The 17,277-nt window shown below is 56.0% G+C and overlaps 3 protein-coding genes across 6 annotated transcripts in view; 1 reads left to right on the top strand and 2 right to left on the bottom strand.

Moving 5' to 3' along the window:
- The first annotated feature begins 3,921 nt into the window (after window positions 1–3,921).
- SMIM22 (small integral membrane protein 22) lies at window positions 3,922–5,272 on the top strand. Of its 4 annotated transcripts, none has more exons than XM_025370706.1 (4): window positions 3,922–4,026; window positions 4,673–4,816; window positions 4,906–5,000; window positions 5,156–5,240. In XM_025370706.1, exons 2-4 carry the CDS (start codon window positions 4,693–4,695, stop codon window positions 5,195–5,197), a joined length of 261 nt encoding a protein of 86 aa, XP_025226491.1. In that variant the 5' UTR covers window positions 3,922–4,026; window positions 4,673–4,692; the 3' UTR covers window positions 5,198–5,240. The 4 variants fall into 4 exon arrangements, with proteins under 4 accessions (XP_025226491.1, XP_025226489.1, XP_025226490.1 ...); XM_025370704.1 differs by having other exon boundaries at window positions 3,968–4,026; window positions 4,906–5,015; window positions 5,156–5,242; XM_025370705.1 differs by lacking the exon at window positions 3,922–4,026 and adding an exon at window positions 4,317–4,396 and having other exon boundaries at window positions 5,156–5,243.
- Window positions 5,273–5,647: 375 nt separating this feature from the next.
- Window positions 5,648–11,638, bottom strand: ROGDI (rogdi homolog). The gene is made up of 11 exons (XM_025371194.1): window positions 11,221–11,638; window positions 11,076–11,147; window positions 10,228–10,310; window positions 9,991–10,045; window positions 9,236–9,316; window positions 8,426–8,521; window positions 7,318–7,416; window positions 6,818–6,931; window positions 6,685–6,734; window positions 6,461–6,587; window positions 5,648–6,172 (listed from the first exon to the last, which is right to left on the bottom strand). The coding sequence occupies exons 1-11, from the start codon at window positions 11,263–11,265 to the stop codon at window positions 6,131–6,133; spliced, it is 864 nt and encodes a 287-aa protein (XP_025226979.1). The 5' UTR covers window positions 11,266–11,638; the 3' UTR covers window positions 5,648–6,130.
- A 261-nt stretch (window positions 11,639–11,899) lies between these two features.
- The window catches only part of GLYR1 (glyoxylate reductase 1 homolog), a 46,475-nt gene continuing 41,097 nt past the window's right edge, over window positions 11,900–17,277 (bottom strand). Inside the window, 1 exon segment of the mRNA XM_025371548.1 lies at window positions 11,900–13,979. Within this exon segment, the coding sequence (XP_025227333.1) occupies window positions 13,905–13,979 (75 nt within the window). The 3' untranslated portion in view covers window positions 11,900–13,904.

Here is a 17,277-nt window from a genome sequence, read left to right as displayed (position 1 = left end):
TGATCTGCGCACCTCGGCCTCCCAAAGTGCTTGGATTACAGGTGTGAGCCACTGCGCCTGGCCTGACTTTTGTCTTTTAACAACTTGGTGGTTCCCAGATCTTCTTTAAGAGATAGATATGACTTTCATAATAGTAACGACAAACATTAGAAACAAGGTACCCAGAGAGACAGGAAGACTGAGGGCCAGAGGGGAGAGGAGGGGACAGTGGGCCTCCTGACCACCCAGCCAGGCCAAGAGCTGGAGCAGAGGCCACAGTTGTTCCCCTGCACTTTAAAAATAGAAGTATGTCAGGTGCGGTGGCTCACACCTGTAATCCCAGCGCTTTGGGAGGCAGAGGCGGGCGCATCACTTGAGGTCAGGAGTTTGAGACCAGACTGGGAAATATGGCGAGACTCGTCTCTACTAAAAATACAAAAATTAGCTGGGCATGGTGGTGGGCGCCTGTAATCCCAGCTATTCGGGAGGCTGAGGCAGGAGAATTGCTTGAAACAGGAAGGTGGAGGTTGCAGTGAGCCGAGATTGCATCGTTGCACTCCAGCCTGGGCAGTAAGAGTGAAACTCCACCTCAGAACAAACAAACAAAACAAAACAACAACGACAAAATAAACAAATTCAGTGGCATTTAGTACATTCACAATACGAGCAACCGGCCAGGCGTGGTGGCTCACGTCTGTAATCCCAGCACTTTGGGAGGCTGATGGGGGTGGATTGCCAGAGCTCAGGTGTTCGAGACCAGCCTGACCAACATGGTGAAACCTCATCTCTACCAAAAACACAAAAATTAGCCAGGTGTGATGGTGCATGCTTGTAATCCCAGTGATTCAGGAGGCCGAGGCAGGAGAATCTCTTGAACCCAGGAAGCAGAGGTTGCAGTGAGCCGAGATCATGCCATTGCACTCCAGCCTGCCAGCCTGGGTGACAGCGAGACTCCGTCTCAAAAAAAAAAAAAAAAAAAAAGCCGGGCGCGGTGGCTCACGCCTGTAATCCCAGCACTTTGGGAGGCCGAGACGGGCGGATCACGAGGTCAGGAGATCGAGACCATCCTGGCTAACACGGTGAAACCCCGTCTCTACTAAAAAAACACAAAAAATTAGCCGGTCGCGGTGGCGGACGCCTGTAGTCCCAGCTACTCGGGAGGCTTAGGCAGGAGAATGGCGTGAACCCGGGAGGCGGAGCTTGCAGTGAGCTGAGATCCAGCCACTGCACTCCAGCCTGGGCGACAGAGCGAGACTCTGTCTCAAAAAAAAAAAAAAAAAAAAAAGGCCAGGCATGGTGGCTCATGCCTGTAATCCTAGCACTTTGGGAGACCGACACGGGTGAATCACCTGAGGTCAGGAGTTGGAGACCAGCCTGGCCAACGTGGTGAAACCCAGTCTCTACTAAAATACAAAAGTTAGCTGGGCATGGTGGTGGGCGCCTGTAATCCCAGCTACTCGGGAGGCTGAGGCAGGAGAATCGCTAGAACCTGGGAGATGGAGGTTGCAGTGAGCCGAGATCATGCCACTGCACTCCTGCCTGGGCAAAAAGAGCAAAACTCCATCTCAAAAAAAAAAAAAAAAAAAAAAAAAAAAGGCCGGGCGCGGTGGCTCAAGCCTGTAATCCCAGCACTTTGGGAGTCTGAGACGGGTGGATCACGAGGTCAGGAGATGGAGACCATCCTGGCTAACCCGGTGAAACCCCGTCTCTACTAAAAAATACAAAAAAAACTAGCCGGGCGAGGTGGTGGGCGCCTGTAGTCCCAGCTACTCGGGAGGCTGAGGCAGGAGAATGGCGTGAACCCGGGAGGCAGAGCTTGCAGTAAGCTGAGATCCGGCCACAGAACTCCAACCTGGGCAACAGAGCGAGACTCCGTCTCAAAAAAAAAAAAAAAAAAAAAAAAAAAAGGGAGGGAGGAGGATTAGAGTCAGAGGAGGAGACGTGAGCCTGGAAGCAGAGGGTGGAGGGATGGGAGACCGCCGGCCCAGGAATGCCGCCAGCTTCTAGAAGTTGGACAAGGCAAAAGATGGACTCTGCCCTAGAACCTTCAGGATGAACACAACCTGGCCAACCCATTTTAGACTCTGACCTTCAGAACCGTAGGATGATAAATTTGTGTTGCTTGAAGCCACTGAATTTGTGGTAATGTTACGGCAGCATTGGGAAATTAATACACTAGGTGTGTGACGGGCTAATGACTTAACTTCTCTAGGCTTTCGTTTCCTCATCTGTAAAATGGAAAAAGCAGTAATACCCACGTTAGGATTGCTATGAGAAATAAACCAGGTGACACAGCACAGTGCTAGGAGCAGAGCCTCACATTACCGGATATTTTCAAGTATGAAGATAGAGAATATAAGGACGGTGAAGACTCCTGGTGCAGCTGGCCTTCCATATCCACAGGTTCCACATCTGTGGATTCAGCCAACCACAGACCATATCCACAGGTTCCACATCTGTGGATTCAGCCAACCACAGACAGAAAATATTTGGAAAATAAATCACAGCTGTACTGGACATGTACAGACTTTTTTGCTTGTTATTTCCTATACAATGTAACAATTATTTGCCTAGCACACATTATATTAAATATACATATATATATATTTTGAGACAGAGTCTTGCTCTCTCGTCCAGGCTAGAGTACGGTGGTGCCATCTTGGCTCACTGCAGCCTCTGCCTCCTGGGTACAAGCGATTCTCCTGCCTCAGCCTCCCGAATAGCTGGGATTACAGGAGTGTGCCACCACACCCAGCTGATTTCTTTTTTTTGAGACACTCTTGCTCTGTCACCCAGGCTGGAGTGCAGTGGCATGATCTTGGCTTACTATAGCCTCCGCCTCCCAGGTTCAAGCGAGTCTCCTGCCTCAGCCTCCCAAGTAGCAGGAATTACAGTTGCCTGCCAGCACGCCAGGCTAATATTGTATTTTTTTTTTTTTTTCTTGAGATGGAGTCTTGCTCTGTTACCCAGGCTGGAGTGCAGTGGCGCGATCTCAGCTCACTGCAACCTCCACCTCCAGGGTTCAAGCAATTCTGCCTCAGCCCACCGAGTAGCTGGAACTATAGGTACACGTGCCACCATGCCCGGCTAATTTTTTGTATTTTTTGTAGAGATGATGTTTCACCATGTTAGCCAGGATGGTCTTGGTCTCCTGACCTCGTGATCCGCCCGCCTCAGCCTCCCAAAGTGCTGGGATTACAGGCGTGAGCCACCGTACCTGGCCGATTTTTGTATTTTTATCTTCTTTTTGAGACAGAGGTTCGCTCTTATTGCCCAGGCTGAGTGCAATGGCGTGATCTCAGCTCACCGTAGCCTCTGCCTCCCGGGTACAAGCGATTCTCCTGCCTCAGCCTCCCTAGTAGATGGGATTACAGGAATGTGCCACCACACCCAGCTAATTTTGTATTTTTAGTAGAGACGTGGTTTCTCCATGTTGGTCAGGCTGGTCTCGAACTCCTGGCCTAGGGTGATCCGCCTGCCTCGGCCTCCCAAAGTGCTGGGATTACAGACGTGAGCCACCGCGCCTGGCCCAATTTTTTTTTTTTTTGAGATGGAGTCTCGCTCTGTCGCCCAGGCTGGAGTGCAGTGGCTCGGTCTTGGCTCATTGCATGCTCTGCCTTCCGGGTTCACGCCATTTTCCTGCCTCAGCCTCCCGAGTAGCTGGGACTATAGGTGCCTGCCACCGCGCCTGGCTAATTTTTTTTGTATTTTTTTAGTAGAGACGGGGTTTCACCATGTTAGCCAGGATGGCCTCTATCTCGTGACCTCATGATCCGCCCACCTCGGCCTCCCAAAGTGGTGGGATTACAGGTGTGAGCCACCATGCCTGGCCATGATATTACATATTATAAGTAATCCAGAGATGATTTAAAGTATAGAATATATGCACAGGTTATATGCAAATACTGCCTCATTTTATATCGGACACTTTAGCATCTGTGGATTTTGGCACCCACAGAGGTCCTGGAACCAACCCTTCAAGATTCCAAGGACAACTGTATGATGCAGGCACACCTCTCCTAGCTGCTCAAGGGTCGTGGGATGCAGGCAGGTTTTCTCCCCCTTCCCCCTCCCTCCCACACACCTTCCCTCCCGTCTCTCTCTCTCTTTCATTCACGAAGTCAGCAGTGGCCAAGCACACAGCTGGAAATCTGGGATATTGAGGAAAGGTAAAAAGTCCCAGGACTGAAGCCACAGGCCCGCATCTTCCTCCCTGGGCCTCCAGTAGTGGGCCCTCTCCGCTGGGCTCGGCAGCCTCTGCTGGGGCTGGGCCCTCTCCGCTGGGCTCGGCAGCCTCTGCTGGCCCTGGGGAGGGCGGGGCTGGTTGCCAAGACCTCAGGTGGTATGGAGCCGGAAGCAGGAAGCAGCCTGTGCTCCCCAGACCTGCCTGGTTGAGGGACTTGGAGGCGTCTAGGAGGTAGGTGGGGGCCTGGGGACTGGGCCGCCAGGGGAAAGAGAGGGGAGAAGACAGTGGCTGGGGAGAAAGTTGTCCAGGCTGGGGTCAGGGTAGGGACCACAGGGCTAGGCAAGGAGAGAGGCTGGGCCTGGGGCCAAAGGAGAAGTGGAGTGGGAGGGGGTGGGGAAGCTGGTGCTGGGCCAGGCACGGGCAGAGGCTAGGCTGTGGGAAGCCTGGATGTGGTCCCCACTGAGCAGAGCCCAGGGTTCTGATGCAGCCTCTCGGGGGCCAGGGCAGGCGGCACTGTGCACGCCGAGATGGCTGTGTCCACAGAGGAGCTGGAGACCACAGTTCAGGAAGTCCTGGGGAGACTGAAGAGCCACCAGTTTTTCCAGTCCACATGGGACACTGCTGCCTTCATCATCTTCCTCATCTTCGTGGGTAAGTGTGGCTGCGGCCTCGGGGTGCCCCCAGCCCCCTGCCCTGGGCCCTGGGTTGGGGTCACACCTGGATGGCTGTCCTGTCCCCAGGTACGGTGCTGCTCCTGCTGCTGCTGGTCATCGCCCACTGCTGGTGCTGCAGCTGCTGTGGCTCCCCTGGGCCCCGCAGGGCAAGCCCCAGGAAGGTGAGCCCCTGGAAGGTGAGCCCTGCCGGCCACCGGGACCTGCATGGAACTGTACTGGGGGTGGAGAAGGGAGTGGGGGGAGTGGTGGGAAGGGTGGTCATCCCCCTAGGGAACAAGGAGTGAACCTGCTCGGTCCCTCTGTGCTTCTCGTGCAGGAAAGACCCAAGGGAGTGGATAACTTGGCCCTGGAACCCTGACCCTGTGTCCTGCCCGGTGGCAGTAACAAAGCCTTGTCTGCCCAGAGCGTGAGTCTGCAGTGTCTTCCAGTCCCCATCTGGGTGGGTGACATAGGACTCGCCACCCTACTCAGGTGCCCACCTGGCCTCTCTAATCTTTCAGTCAATACCACTGTGCCAGATCATCCTGGGTCACCTAGCTGGGATGGGAGCTGGTCTCAGACCGGGCGGCCCAAACTCCCAGGTGGAGGTCTTGTCACCACCCCCCGGGCCTCTTGGCATAGAGGACAAGAGAGAACCCGTCCTCTCTCGAAGGTGGGTTCTGTGTCCAGCCCTTGCATGGCACAAGGAGTGGGGAAGCCAGGCTCTAGGAATAGGGGAGACGGCTGGCTCCTAAAGTTGATGGCCACTGACTACCAGGGACCCCCCGCCTGCCTGGGTCCCCACTCAGACAGACAGACAGGGCTCCAGGTGGAATCTGATGATCTTTATTTCTTAGAGGGCCCTGGATCGGGGCGATGGAACACAGTAACCAGCACTGCACTCACTCCTGGGGTGGCTTTGTCTGCGCCGTTCCTGACTGTCTCCTGGGACTCATAGCTTAGTGCCACCCCCTACTCTCCAGGGGGAGGGGACAGCGAATGGGAGAGGAAGGAGAGCCCTGGGCCTGGCCCTGTCCTGAGTCCAAAGATTCCCATGGTGACCAGAAGGGCGGGGTTGGGAATGTGGGACGCCCTCGGCCCCGCCTTCCGGACCTCCCCACTACCCTACCAGACTAGCCTCCCTTCCTCCTGGTGCTTCCAGTGTCCATTCCCAGCAGTGCAAATGTGTTAGGCAGGGGTGGGGGTAGGACAGAGAGATAAATAGCAGCCTGGCATTGCTGCTGGCTGGTGCTCTGGGGCGGGTATGAGGGGACGGGCTGCCTTCCTGGAGACAAGCTCCTGGGTGCTGTGATCAGAAGGGTCTGTAGCTCCAGTAGCTGGAGAACACGGAGATCTGCAAGGAGAGGGGGTGTGGTGAGTGGCTGGATGGAGGGGATGGGATGGCCCAGGGGAGATGTCAAGGTCACCCAAGGACGGTATGTCAGGACAGGGCATTGCTGCTTAGCAGTACTGTGGGGGTACAACAGACCCCAAGACTGGGGCGCTCTGAGGGTGGGGCAGGGCCCTCACAACCCCTGCCCACTGTGAGGGTACACCAGACCCCAAGGTTAGCGCACTCTGAGGGTGTGGCAAGGACCTTAGAAGCCCTTCCCCTAATGAAGGTGCTCGGCCCAGGCCCCACCTTGTCCTTAAGCTGCTGGCAGAGCTGCAAGGAGACAGTGAAGTAGACCAGGGCGTCGTTGAGCCAGGGGATCACGCACTCCACCTTGTGCACGTGGCTCACCTCCAGGCGCTGAGAGCCCCACTCGCTGTGGGCGGTGAGAGGGTCCCTGAGGGGGGGCCCGGCTCTCCAGGTGCAGAGGGATGGGGTGGGCATGCCTGAACCCCTCTCCCCTGCCTACTTACAACATGGCCCCAGGGCTGTGCAGCACCGCACCTCCGGCTGGGCGGAAGTTCTAGGGAGAACAGCACCAGACCCATCAGGACCTGCAGGGTGTGTGCATGGGGGGCAGCGGGCCGGGCAGGGGTCCCTCCTCACCTTGGTGGAGTTGGGCTGCAGGGCATGCAGCTGGTACACCGTGAGGCAGAGCTTATTGAGGTTGATGTAGACATTGACCAGCAGGTCGGAGGGCAGGGCGGGGGCGAACATCCGCTGCGGGAGGCAGGTAGGATGAGACCCTCCCAAGCTCGCAACCCAGGCTGGATGGAGCAGGGCTGTGCAGTCATTCATGGAGTCTGCAGGCGACTCCAGTCCCCACCCCAGAGATGCTCTTCCCGTGAACGGGGGGCTTCCAGACTTTTCCCAGGTGCCCCAAGTACCTTCCTGTGCTGTCAGGTTTGGGAATCACTAACCCCAAACAGGGTTAACGTATTTTGGGGGCACAGGACAGAAGCCAAGGACCCCATCCCAGAAAATTGCCTAGACAGAATTCTAACTATAATTTGGGGGGTGGCACCCCTTGGTGTCCATCCTGAGGGCAAGCTGGGCCCCGCTGTGGGGACCCCTCTCCTGGGGCAGGGGCTGGCAGGGACACTGACCGTGAGGCCGCTGGCGGCGATCTCAGGGAGGGTGAGGGTGGCGGGGGTGGTGAGGCGGTTTCGGGCTCTGGTCAGCTGCAGCATCACTGCATCCATCAGCTGCAGGGAGGGGCGGGGTTGGCTCTGCTTCCTCCCGGGCCCCCACGCGTCAGGGAACAACAGATATGGTAGCTCCCACTCCCGCCCAGTGGCTACAGTTCCCAGGACCCAGCAGCAGGGGCCTGTTAAAGACAGGTGGTTGGGCTCCAGCTGGGTGTGGGGGAGGGCAGGACGTCTGCACTGATGTCAGTCAGGACAGGGCCAATTCACTGCACAGGGGTCCCGGGAGCTGGATCAATGGGGAATGGAAGATCCCTGGGAAGGTCCCAGGGGCACAGGCTTTGCCGACAGGGGTACAGGCAACAAAGGTTGGCTGCAAAAAGTCAGAGAGGGCTTCCTGGAGGAGGCGATGGATGGCTGGGTTGAGGTTCTCAGGAGGGTAAGCCAGGGTCACAGCTTGTGGATGGTGGGACCACCTGGAGCCCATCCCTTCCCTTTGCCGTGGAGCAGAGCCCTGGCAGACTCTTCAGAGCCCCAGCTTTCATGCCATCCAGCTGTGGCCATGAGTAGCAGGGTGATGTGGCTCCCAGGAAACACGTAAAAGCTGACTGGGGGCATGGGGGCTGCAGCACCCTAGGGTGGTTACAGTTCTCGAGGGGATCTTAGTCTATCTGGTTCTACGTGTGAGGAAACAGAGGTCCAGAGAGGGCAGGTGAGCCACCAGAGGACACACAGTGAGTCAGGGGCAGAACTCAAGCATGAGATCAGGCACCTGAGTCAGCTCTTCACATGTGCCATGCGGTTAATGTGAAGGCTTTCACTGCTGCTGCCAGCAGCGGTATGTGCCGAGTGCTTACTGGGGGCTCCATGACCTGAATTATCATGGCGAACGATTACTGCAGCTTGCCCCTGACCCCACAGGTAGAAAATAGAGACAGAGAGTAGGCAGGTAAGTGCTTAGAGGTTGCACAGCTCCAAGTGGAGGCCCTGGGATTGGAACCCAGGTGTGATTCCGGATCCAGGACGTGGGACCCTATAGGCCCAAGAGTCAGGCCTCGGGGGAGCTCACCTTGAGGACCTCAGCGCCCGTCTTGAACTGGTAGCTCTCGTCCCGGCTGGTAAGCAGGTAAATGGCTTGGCTCACATGGTTTCTGGCATCCTGGATCTAGAAGCAGAGGTCATCCAGAGGGGTCACGCCAGCTTCCGTGCAGCCAGGAGGGGAGGGTGGGTGCTGCCTGCCTGCCTGCCCCAGGTCATTCCACTCTCCACACTGTCATCTCTGTGCCCCGGAGGGCCAGGTCCCTGCCAGGTGATGGGCGCCTGGCATCACCTGGGGCAGGCCCGGTCTCTGCCCGAGTGGGCTGCCCCCTCCTTTCTAAGGGATGGACAGACAGTATTGTCCAAGACATCTGTGCAAGTTGTGGAGGAAAGCAAACAGGGTGATATGGCAGGGGCAAGGGCCCTGAGATGGAGACAGTCAGGGTGGAGGGGGCAGGACAGGAGGCCAGGGCCAGTGGTACAGGAGCTGCCAGGGAGCATGGGCCTCATCCCCAGAGCCATGGTAAGTCCCTGGAGGTTCTGAGCAAGGGAGTGACTTTTTAGAGGGCTTCTGAACCATCTCATCAAGCCAGCTGCTGTGGGGACTCCACAGTCCCGATGTGGCCCTTGGCCTCTCAGGCCAGGTTCTCCACCTCCCCACGTGGCGCAGGCTCCAGGGCTTCAGGAAACACCTGCCCCCAGCTTTGCTGCTAGGAAACACCCTCCCAGGCTTGCTGTGGCCACAGATCCCCAGGGCTAGGCCCTTGCCAGGGAGGCCCCGTGGTGGGCCTGCTGCCGCCTGTCCTTGTGGCTGAGCACTAGCCAGGAGGGGCGGGGTCACCTGCTGCAGCTTCCACTGCTTGTCCTCCCGGAAGGCGAAGTGCAACAGCTGGTTGTTCCGGGGCATCTTCAAGTTCACGTCCTGACAGGCAAGAGTGGGGTGAAACGGGCACGGGGGGCGCCTCCTGCCACAGCCACTCTGAGCCCTTAAGCGTGGGGCAGAAATGGGGTGTGTGGTGGCTCAGGCCTTGGCTGCTGTGTAGGGCAGAGAGACTCCCAATGCCTTGGCCGTTTGGGCGGTGAACAGGGAGGTCAGGAAACAGGAAAACAGGCCCAAGAGGAGCCACGAAGAAGTGAAATGGAAAGAGGTGAAGAAAGGGGAAGGGGAAAACAGAAGGCAGCCTCTGTGAGGCTCTGTGTGAACGGGGTGCATCTAGCGTCTACAGGGGCCAACAGATGGAGCCCAGGAGGGGGGCCTCCCCCCACGCCCTGGTGCCTGGCACAGGGTTGGGTGCAGACTGGAGCTCAGGCGTTGGCTGATTCAACTGTGATGTGTGGCCAGCCTAATCTGCCAATGCCCATGTTTCACTGGTCCAGACATCAGGCCAGGCCCTGTGCAAAGAACCCCCCCTCCTGCATGTCCTCCTGAATCCACACACCCATCCCGGGGGAGGTGTGAGGGCTGCTGTCATTTTCCAAAGCAGAAAACTGAGGCCAGAGACATCAAGGGTCCCGCTCAGAGTCGCAGGGCTTGTATAGAGCCCCCATGCTCTTCCCCACTGGCAGGATGGGAGGGGACAGGGCTGGGGGACTCACCGCCTGGCTGAGGGCATCCCCCTGCAGAGTCAGCACACCCTTCACCTGGTCTGTGCTGTAACACGTGGCGTCAGAGCGGTGCCTGTGGTCACCACCCCCACCACCCAGCCCTCCCTCCTGGCGGGCTGCCCCTCCTGTCCCATCGCACACCCAGCTGGTCTGCAGGACAGGGCTGTGGTCATGCCTCCTACCCCCCAAGGTACCCATTTCCCCGGTTTCCGCCCAGCCCAGGCTCACCCACAGCTGCCTAGGATGAAGTTCTCTTGCTTGGCGGGCCCCTCAGTGCCCGAGCCCGGCAGAGTGAAGCGCAGAGAGGCCTCCTGTGGCACAGAGGGAAGGAGGGGAGCTGGTAGTGCCCACTCAGGCCCGGCCCAGTGCTCCTTCCAGAAGGCCCCCTCCCCTCCACGTCAGCGGGGGGAAGGAACAAGGTGGCCTGGCCTCAGTTTCAGCTGGGGTGGGAAGACCCTCCCCAAGCACCCCGGGCACCTAACCGTGAGCCCGATCTGTTTACCCCACATTCCCTGAACACCTCCTGTGTGCCCGCCTCGGGGAATACAGGACAGAGACAGCCTCCCAGCTTGGTTGAGGGGGGAAGGGGCAAGGGGCAGAGTCAGGGAACAAGGCAGTAGTCAGGGTAACCCGCGGTCCTGGGCCACAGCAAGCACCGCGCCGGTCACTTCTGTGAGCTGCTTGGCTCATTTACTATACTACAGCCTCGCGAAGCGGGTGCTGTTATCTCCCTTTTGCAAAATGAGAAAAGGGAGGCCCAGGGAGGTTCAGTGACTTGGCTGAGGGTCACACTGCCGGGCAGAGGCAGAATTATTTGGCTCCCAAGGCGGCCTTCCCCGATCCGAGGCCGGGCGGGACTCAGGCCCTTGCTAGCACCCGCGTCAGGACTCGCCCCTGCCGGCACACAGGTGCTTGTGTAACGAGGTCGGCTCGAGTTCGCGGAGGCGGGGCCTTGCTTGAAAGCCGCGGCGGCCGCACGCAATAGGCGCTCAGGACGCAGCCGCGGGCCCCAGGTGGAGCCAGGAAGATGAGGAGGAGGGTCGCCACGCCCGGCGGGGCAGGGCACGGATCGTTACCTTGAGAATGTCCTGCAGCTGCTTCAGCACAGCGTGCACCTCGTCATGCAGCAGCCAGCGGAACTCCTCCTCCTGCGGGACAGACCTGGCGGTCACGCTTGGCCCCGCCGCCCCGCCAGCCCGCCCGCTGGCCCGCGCGCCTCACCAGCACTGCCCGCTCCGCCGCCGTCGCTGCCATCACGGTGGCCATGGCCGCAGGCCGCTGCCAAGCGCCCTCCCCGCCGGCCGCTGCTCCGGTCCACCAATGCTTCCGTCCTCGGTCCTCCAGTCCTCGCGTCCACCCGCGGGTCTGGCTCCGCCCCCACCCCTGACTGGCTGAGTGGGCACCGCCCCGCCCCCAGGCCGGCTCCGTGCTCGCAATTGGCCGGCTCCTGTCGGCCCGCCTCGGCTCGCGAAACCCTGCGGGCGTCTTGGAACGAGGCCGGCGGCTGCGCAAGTTGAGGCCCGCTCCGGCCGGCCAGGGACGCTGCCCACGGCTGCGCAAGTCAGGCTCGTTCCCGCTGGCCTGGGACGCGGCCGGCACCAGCCTGGGCCGGCTGCTCGGGGGCGGAGCTCCCGTGTCACCCCCACGCTATGATAGGGCGCGCTGCTCCACTCGCGCTCACTGATTGGGCAGCAGGACAGTCCGTTCCCGCTCCGCCTCCCTATTGACCCGCTTGGTCTCCGATGGTCGCGCTTCCAACCCCGCAGCGGACCTCGCCGCCGCTCGCAGGTCCCTCTCCCCCAGACGCTGAGGTCCCGAAAACCCATGCCGGCCCCGCAGCTGCCCTCTCCTCCCACCCATCTCGCCGAGGGCGAGGGAAGCAGGACTCCCGCGGCACAGCTGTGTTACCAAGAAGTGTTTTATTTTTCTTGCAGTAGCTTTGTTAATTGCACAAAATCATGTTTTGTTTTTGCCATTTAAACAATATCACACAATCCTATCCTGAAAGACAAATGTTCATTAAAAACAAAGCAAAAATAAAAATTCACAACCTTAATTACCTAGATTTGTCATTTAAAGGTTTAAAGAAAAAAAGGGAGGGGCTTTCATACAAGCTTTTTCACAAGTGTCACATTTTCTCCTTAAAAGGGAAGGATTTCAAAACAAAGGTGAAATAGCTTAAACAGAAATATTCATAAAAAGGAATTTTACAGAATTGTCAACAATATTAAGACAACATTGACTAACCGGTATCATTACCGCATCTTCCCCCGCCCCCACCCCAGTGTGTCCTGCCAGGACTAGAACAGACTTTGTGTTCAGACAGAAATGCTTCAAAATCCCAGTGAAATGAACTGTGCTAAAAACCCGACAGGCATCTTCCCTGCCCCCCCCCCCCACCTCATCTTCTGCAATCCTCTAACCCAGGTTCTATCTGTGAAAGGGGCCAAAGCTGTGAGGGGGAAGGACCCCACCCCAGTGTGGCCACCTTATATATATATATATTCCATCATAAATGCTGGCCTTCCTTCTGCAAATTATGATTTTGGAAAATCCAACCCATGCAGAGGGATAAAAAACTGACATCCCTTGGGTGACTTGTTTTTTTGCATCATCCCAAGCCCCCCATGGTCCCCTATCCAAGGAGATATGTAGGGCCTCGAGGATGTCCCAGACCCACCTCGGAGGGCCAGTCAGTTCAGGTAGGTCAGGCCCAGTTCTCTTCCCTCCCGACAGACCCCGGGCCCGGGCAGCACCGAAGACCATGATGCTGGCTGGAGTGAAGACACTCGTTTCCGTATCAAGAGCTGAGCCTAAGAAATGCTCATCGCTGGTCAGGCTGGGTCTGGGCCAAAGAAGGGGCAGACAGAAAGAAATACTGTCTCCACAGGAGGAAGAGGGCAAGGAGGGAGGATGGAGAGTGGTGGGCATGCAGGGGACTTGGCAGGGCAGACTGGAGAAGGGGGGACCACTGGGAGGGGACCGAGGTCAGAGTGGCTCTTCAGAGCCAGGTGAAGAGTCTGTGGCCTAACGGAAACAGGAAGGAGCGCCCCCAACCCCCACTCCTCATGGCTCATCACTAGTGGCCCTGAGGACCCCCTCCCAAGAGCTGGAATGCAAATCCAAATACTAGAACAGCCCAGGGAGGAGCGCCGTGGCAGTGGCGTCTGGGGCGTGGCTTCGAGGTGGTGAGGGCCGGACCTCCAAGCTCACCTGCAGGCCGGATGCTTGCTGTACTCCCTGGAAAACCAGGGCCCCTTCTTCTCGGGACTCTGCCAGTCTCTTTTCAGTTCACAAACGCGTCTATGGAGCGCTGGGTGCACACTGGACGCTCAGACGTGAAAATCTTTCTCAGCTCATCACCTGAGGTTGGAGGGCCCCAAGGGACCCTCTGTCTGGAGTCTGTACTGGCTCATCTGGGCCCGAGGCCTCTCCTTGCAGGGAATCCAGTGGGGATGTGGACGTGACTACAGCCTCTTCGCTCTGGGGAAAGCTGTGGGAAGGCTTCCAACTCTCGTTGCTGATTCTAGTTCCTTGACTGGAAGGGGTTTGAGATAAGACAAGCTCGGAAGAAAAAAAGCCAGGCAGCAGTTTCTGGGCAGCTTCTATCCAGGGGCGAGTCTGTGTGTGTGTGTGTTTGTGAACACACAGCCACCTTGTCCGGGGGCCAGTGCCCAGCTCAAGAGCTTTCCCATAAGCCAATCCTGCTGACACTCGTCCCCTCCCCACCGGCCTCAGGGGAAGGCTGCTGCTGTGTGCTGTGCTGATGGCAAGTCTCAAAGTCTGTATAAAAGGAAATGGAGACAGGTGGGCTGGTCCAGAATGAAGTCCCAGGCCCCCGACCCAATGTGAGGAAGAAGGGGTCAGAGGGGGGATTGGAGGGGTGGGGGCGGGGTGTCGACAGCTTAGTGTATATAGGCTCGGTACACGGCGGACATATCGTTGTCGGACTGGTCCAGCGCCTTGGCTCTTTTGTACACCTGGAAAAAAAAGAGATGGCTCAGTCTCTGGCCCCAGAGCTGCCTTCAAGACCTAGATCTGATTCCTGGAGGCAGTGCCGGATGAGGCTAGCAGGCAATGCTGGAGCCCAGGCTGTCTAGGTAGGAATCCTGTTTTGACCTTGCACGAAGCACCTGTTTCTCTGGGCCCCAGCCACTGTGCTTCTTGCTCTGGGAGAGGGAATAGTACCCAGGGGTTCTTGTGAGAATGACGTGTACTATGGGATATAAAGCACTCAGCATTGGCCGGGCACTGCGCCTCATGTCTGTAAGGCCGAGGTGGGTGGATCACCTGAGGTCAGGAGTTCGAGACCAGCCAGGCCAAAAAGGTGAAACCCCATCTCTAATAAAAATACAAAAATTAGGGCCAGGTACAGTGGCTCATGCCTGTAACCCCAGCACTTTGGGAGGCCGAGGTGGGCAGATCACAAGGTCAGGAGATCGAGAGCAGCCTGGCTACCATGGTGAAACCCCATCTCTACTAAAAAAAAAAAATACAAAAAATTAGCCGGGCATGGTGGCCTGTAATCCCAGCTACTCAGAAGGCTGAGGCGGGAGAACAGCTTGAACCTGGGAGGCGGAAGTTGCGGTAAGCTGAGCTCGCACCACTGCACTTCAGCCTGGGTGACAGAGTGAGACTCCGTCTCCAAAAAAAAAAAAAAAAAAAAATAGAGGCTGCGGTGGCGCGTGCCTGTAATCCCAGATACTCAGGAGGCTGAGACAGGAGAATTGCATGAACCCAGGAGGCAGAGGTTGCAGTGAGCAGTGAACCGAAATCACATCATCACACTCCAGCCTAGGCGACAAAAGCGAAACTCCGTCTCAAAAAAAAAGCATTCAGTATTATTAGTAATTTAATAATGTCCCTAATGTCCCTTCCTGCAGATCACTCTCCAAAGCCTTTCCATGTTATCCTCTGGGCTGTTGTTCTTACTATTCCCTCTGCATGGAATGCTTTTCCCTCACTCACTTATCATTGGTTCTTTCTTAGCCCAAAGGCCTTTGCCAACTGTTCCAAATGAAGCAGCAGCTGCACCCACCACTTTACCCAGTCATCTCTGTCTTTTACTTGTATTTCTTACACTCTGAAATTCTGACCTTTTTAACTGCTTATGTGCTAATTCTGTACCCGCTTCCAGTTAAATGTAAGTGTTCCTGGGAGGGATGGAGGGAGCTGCACACCAACATGTACTCGGAGTGCAGAACAGTGCCTGGCAATCAGCACCTGCCCCAGAGACACTAGTGGAATATGAAAAAGCTTGAAAAGAACTAAAAAGCCATTGCTTGACAGGCAATAGGGCCATGCTGAGGCAATGTGGCTGGACACATGGGTCCCTCCTACGTAATTTGCTGTGGGCTGTGGGGTTTTTTGTTTTCTTTTGTTTTTTACATTAAGTAGTCCTGCAAGAGCCACCATAACTGAGGTTCACTGCAGCTCAGCTGTAACTTTCAGCTCACAGTTGACAGTTACAATTGAATAAAGACATTTTCAGGTAAAAGAAACTGTCACTGGGCAGATCCACATTATAGGAAATTCCAAAGAAAGTTTTTTCCGTGGAAAGGAAGTAACACCAGAGAGAAACTCTTCTTTAGGGAGGGATAGAGTCTACTAGAAATGGTAAATCTAGAGAAATAAATTATTTTTTCTATTAATTTCTTTTCTTTTCGAGACGGAGTCTAGGTCTGTCCACCAGGCTGGAGTGCAGTGGTGCAATCTCAGCTCATTGCAACCTCTGCCTCCCAGGTTCAAGAGATTCTTGTGCCTCAGTCTCCCAGGTAGCTGGGATTACAGGCGCCTGCCACCATGTCTGGCTAATTTTTGTATTTTTAGTAGAGACAGGCTTTCACCATGTTGGCCAGGCTGGTCTCCAACTCCTGACCTCAAGCAATCCACCCACTTGGGCCTCCCAAAGTGTTGGGATTATAGGCGTGAGCCACCATGCCAGCCTTTTCTCTTAATTTCTTTAAAATACATATGACTGGCCAGGCGCAGTAGTTCATGCCTGTAATCCCAGCACTTTGGAAGGCAGAGGTGGGCAGATCACAAGGTCAGGAGTTCAAGACCAGCCATGGCCAACATGGAGAAACCCCATTTCTACTAAAAATACAAAATCTAGCCGGACGTGGTGGCGTGCGCCTGTAGTCCCAGCTACTCAGGAGACTGAGACAGGAGAAAGGCTTGAACCCAGGAGGCGGAGGTTGCAGTGAGCTGAGATCACGCCATTGCCCTCCAGCCTGGGCAACAGAGTAAAACTCCGTCTTGGAAAAAAATAAAAATAAAAATACACATGACTGCTTTAAAAATCACAGTGTTGCCTGGTGGGTTTAAAACAAGGGCAGATGAGGCCTGGCGTGGTGGCTCACGCCTGTTATCCCAGTACTTTGGGAGGCCGAGGCAGGTGGATCACCTGAGGTCAGGAGTTCGAGACCAGCCTGACCAACATGGAGAAATCCCATCTCTACTAAAAATACAAAATTAGCCAGGTGCATGCCTGTAATCCCAGCTACTTGGGAGGCTGAGGCAGGAGAATTGCTTGAAGCTGGGAGGTGGAGGTTGTGGTGAGCCAAGATTGTGTCATTGCACTCCAGCCTGGGCAACAAGAGCAAAACTCTGTCTCAAAAAAAAAAATAAATAAATAAAACAAAGGCAGATGAAACACCCAGGACCCACCTATACCTCAGAGTGAGAGTTCTCACACCTGTGGTGCTTCTGCCCCCAGGAGATATCTGGTAATATCTGGAGACATTTTCTGTCACCCGAGGAGAACTATGTCACTGGCGTCTGGCAGGTGGGTTGCCCAACATCCTGCAGTGCTTGGATAGCCCCCACACACAGAATGACAGTAGTGCCGAGGTTGAGAAACCCTGCCTTAAAAGACGAGGGAGGGGGAAATAAATGCTTCTATGTGGTTGCAAAGTTTCTACATTTAACGGGAAATGGTACAAGATTATCTTTTTTTTTTTTCTTGAGACAGGGTCTTGCTCTGTTTCCCAGGCTGGAGTGCAGTGGTACGATCACAGCTCATTGCATCCTTGAACTCCCAGGCTCAAGCAATCCTCCTGCCTCACCTGCCTCAGCCTCCCAAGTAACTAGGAATAGGGTGCTTGCCACCACGCCCAGCTAGTTTTTGTATTTTTTTTTTGTACAGATGGGGGTCTCAAACTCCTAGGCTCAAACAATCCTGCCTCGACCTCCCAAAGTGCTAGGATTACAAGGATTACAAGTATGAGCCACCGTGCCTGGCAAGATTAACTCTATTTTAAGGATTTATATTGCAAT

Source organism: Theropithecus gelada, chromosome 20 (genome assembly GCF_003255815.1).
Source record: "Theropithecus gelada isolate Dixy chromosome 20, Tgel_1.0, whole genome shotgun sequence".
NCBI classification, from domain to species: Eukaryota; Metazoa; Chordata; class Mammalia; order Primates; family Cercopithecidae; genus Theropithecus; species Theropithecus gelada.
This window is presented reverse-complemented; position numbering and strand designations above follow the sequence as displayed.

What these genes read in the sequence shown, in the direction of transcription:
- ROGDI (XM_025371194.1), bottom strand. Translation starts at nt 11,265, where the DNA reads ATGGCCACCGTGATGGCAGCGACGGCGGCGGAGCGGGCAGTGCTG. An exon ending in TTCATCCTAGGCAGCTGTGG is followed by an intron (nt 10,046 to 10,227) that starts GTGAGCCTGGGC and finishes CACGTGTTACAG; the next exon opens with CACAGACCAGGTGAAGGGTG. An exon ending in TGCAGCCCAACTCCACCAAG is followed by an intron (nt 6,735 to 6,817) that starts GTGAGGAGGGAC and finishes TGTTCTCCCTAG; the next exon opens with AACTTCCGCCCAGCCGGAGG.
- SMIM22 (XM_025370703.1), top strand. Translation starts at nt 4,693, where the DNA reads ATGGCTGTGTCCACAGAGGAGCTGGAGACCACAGTTCAGGAAGTCCTG. An exon ending in CATCTTCCTCATCTTCGTGG is followed by an intron (nt 4,817 to 4,905) that starts GTAAGTGTGGCT and finishes TCCTGTCCCCAG; the next exon opens with GTACGGTGCTGCTCCTGCTG.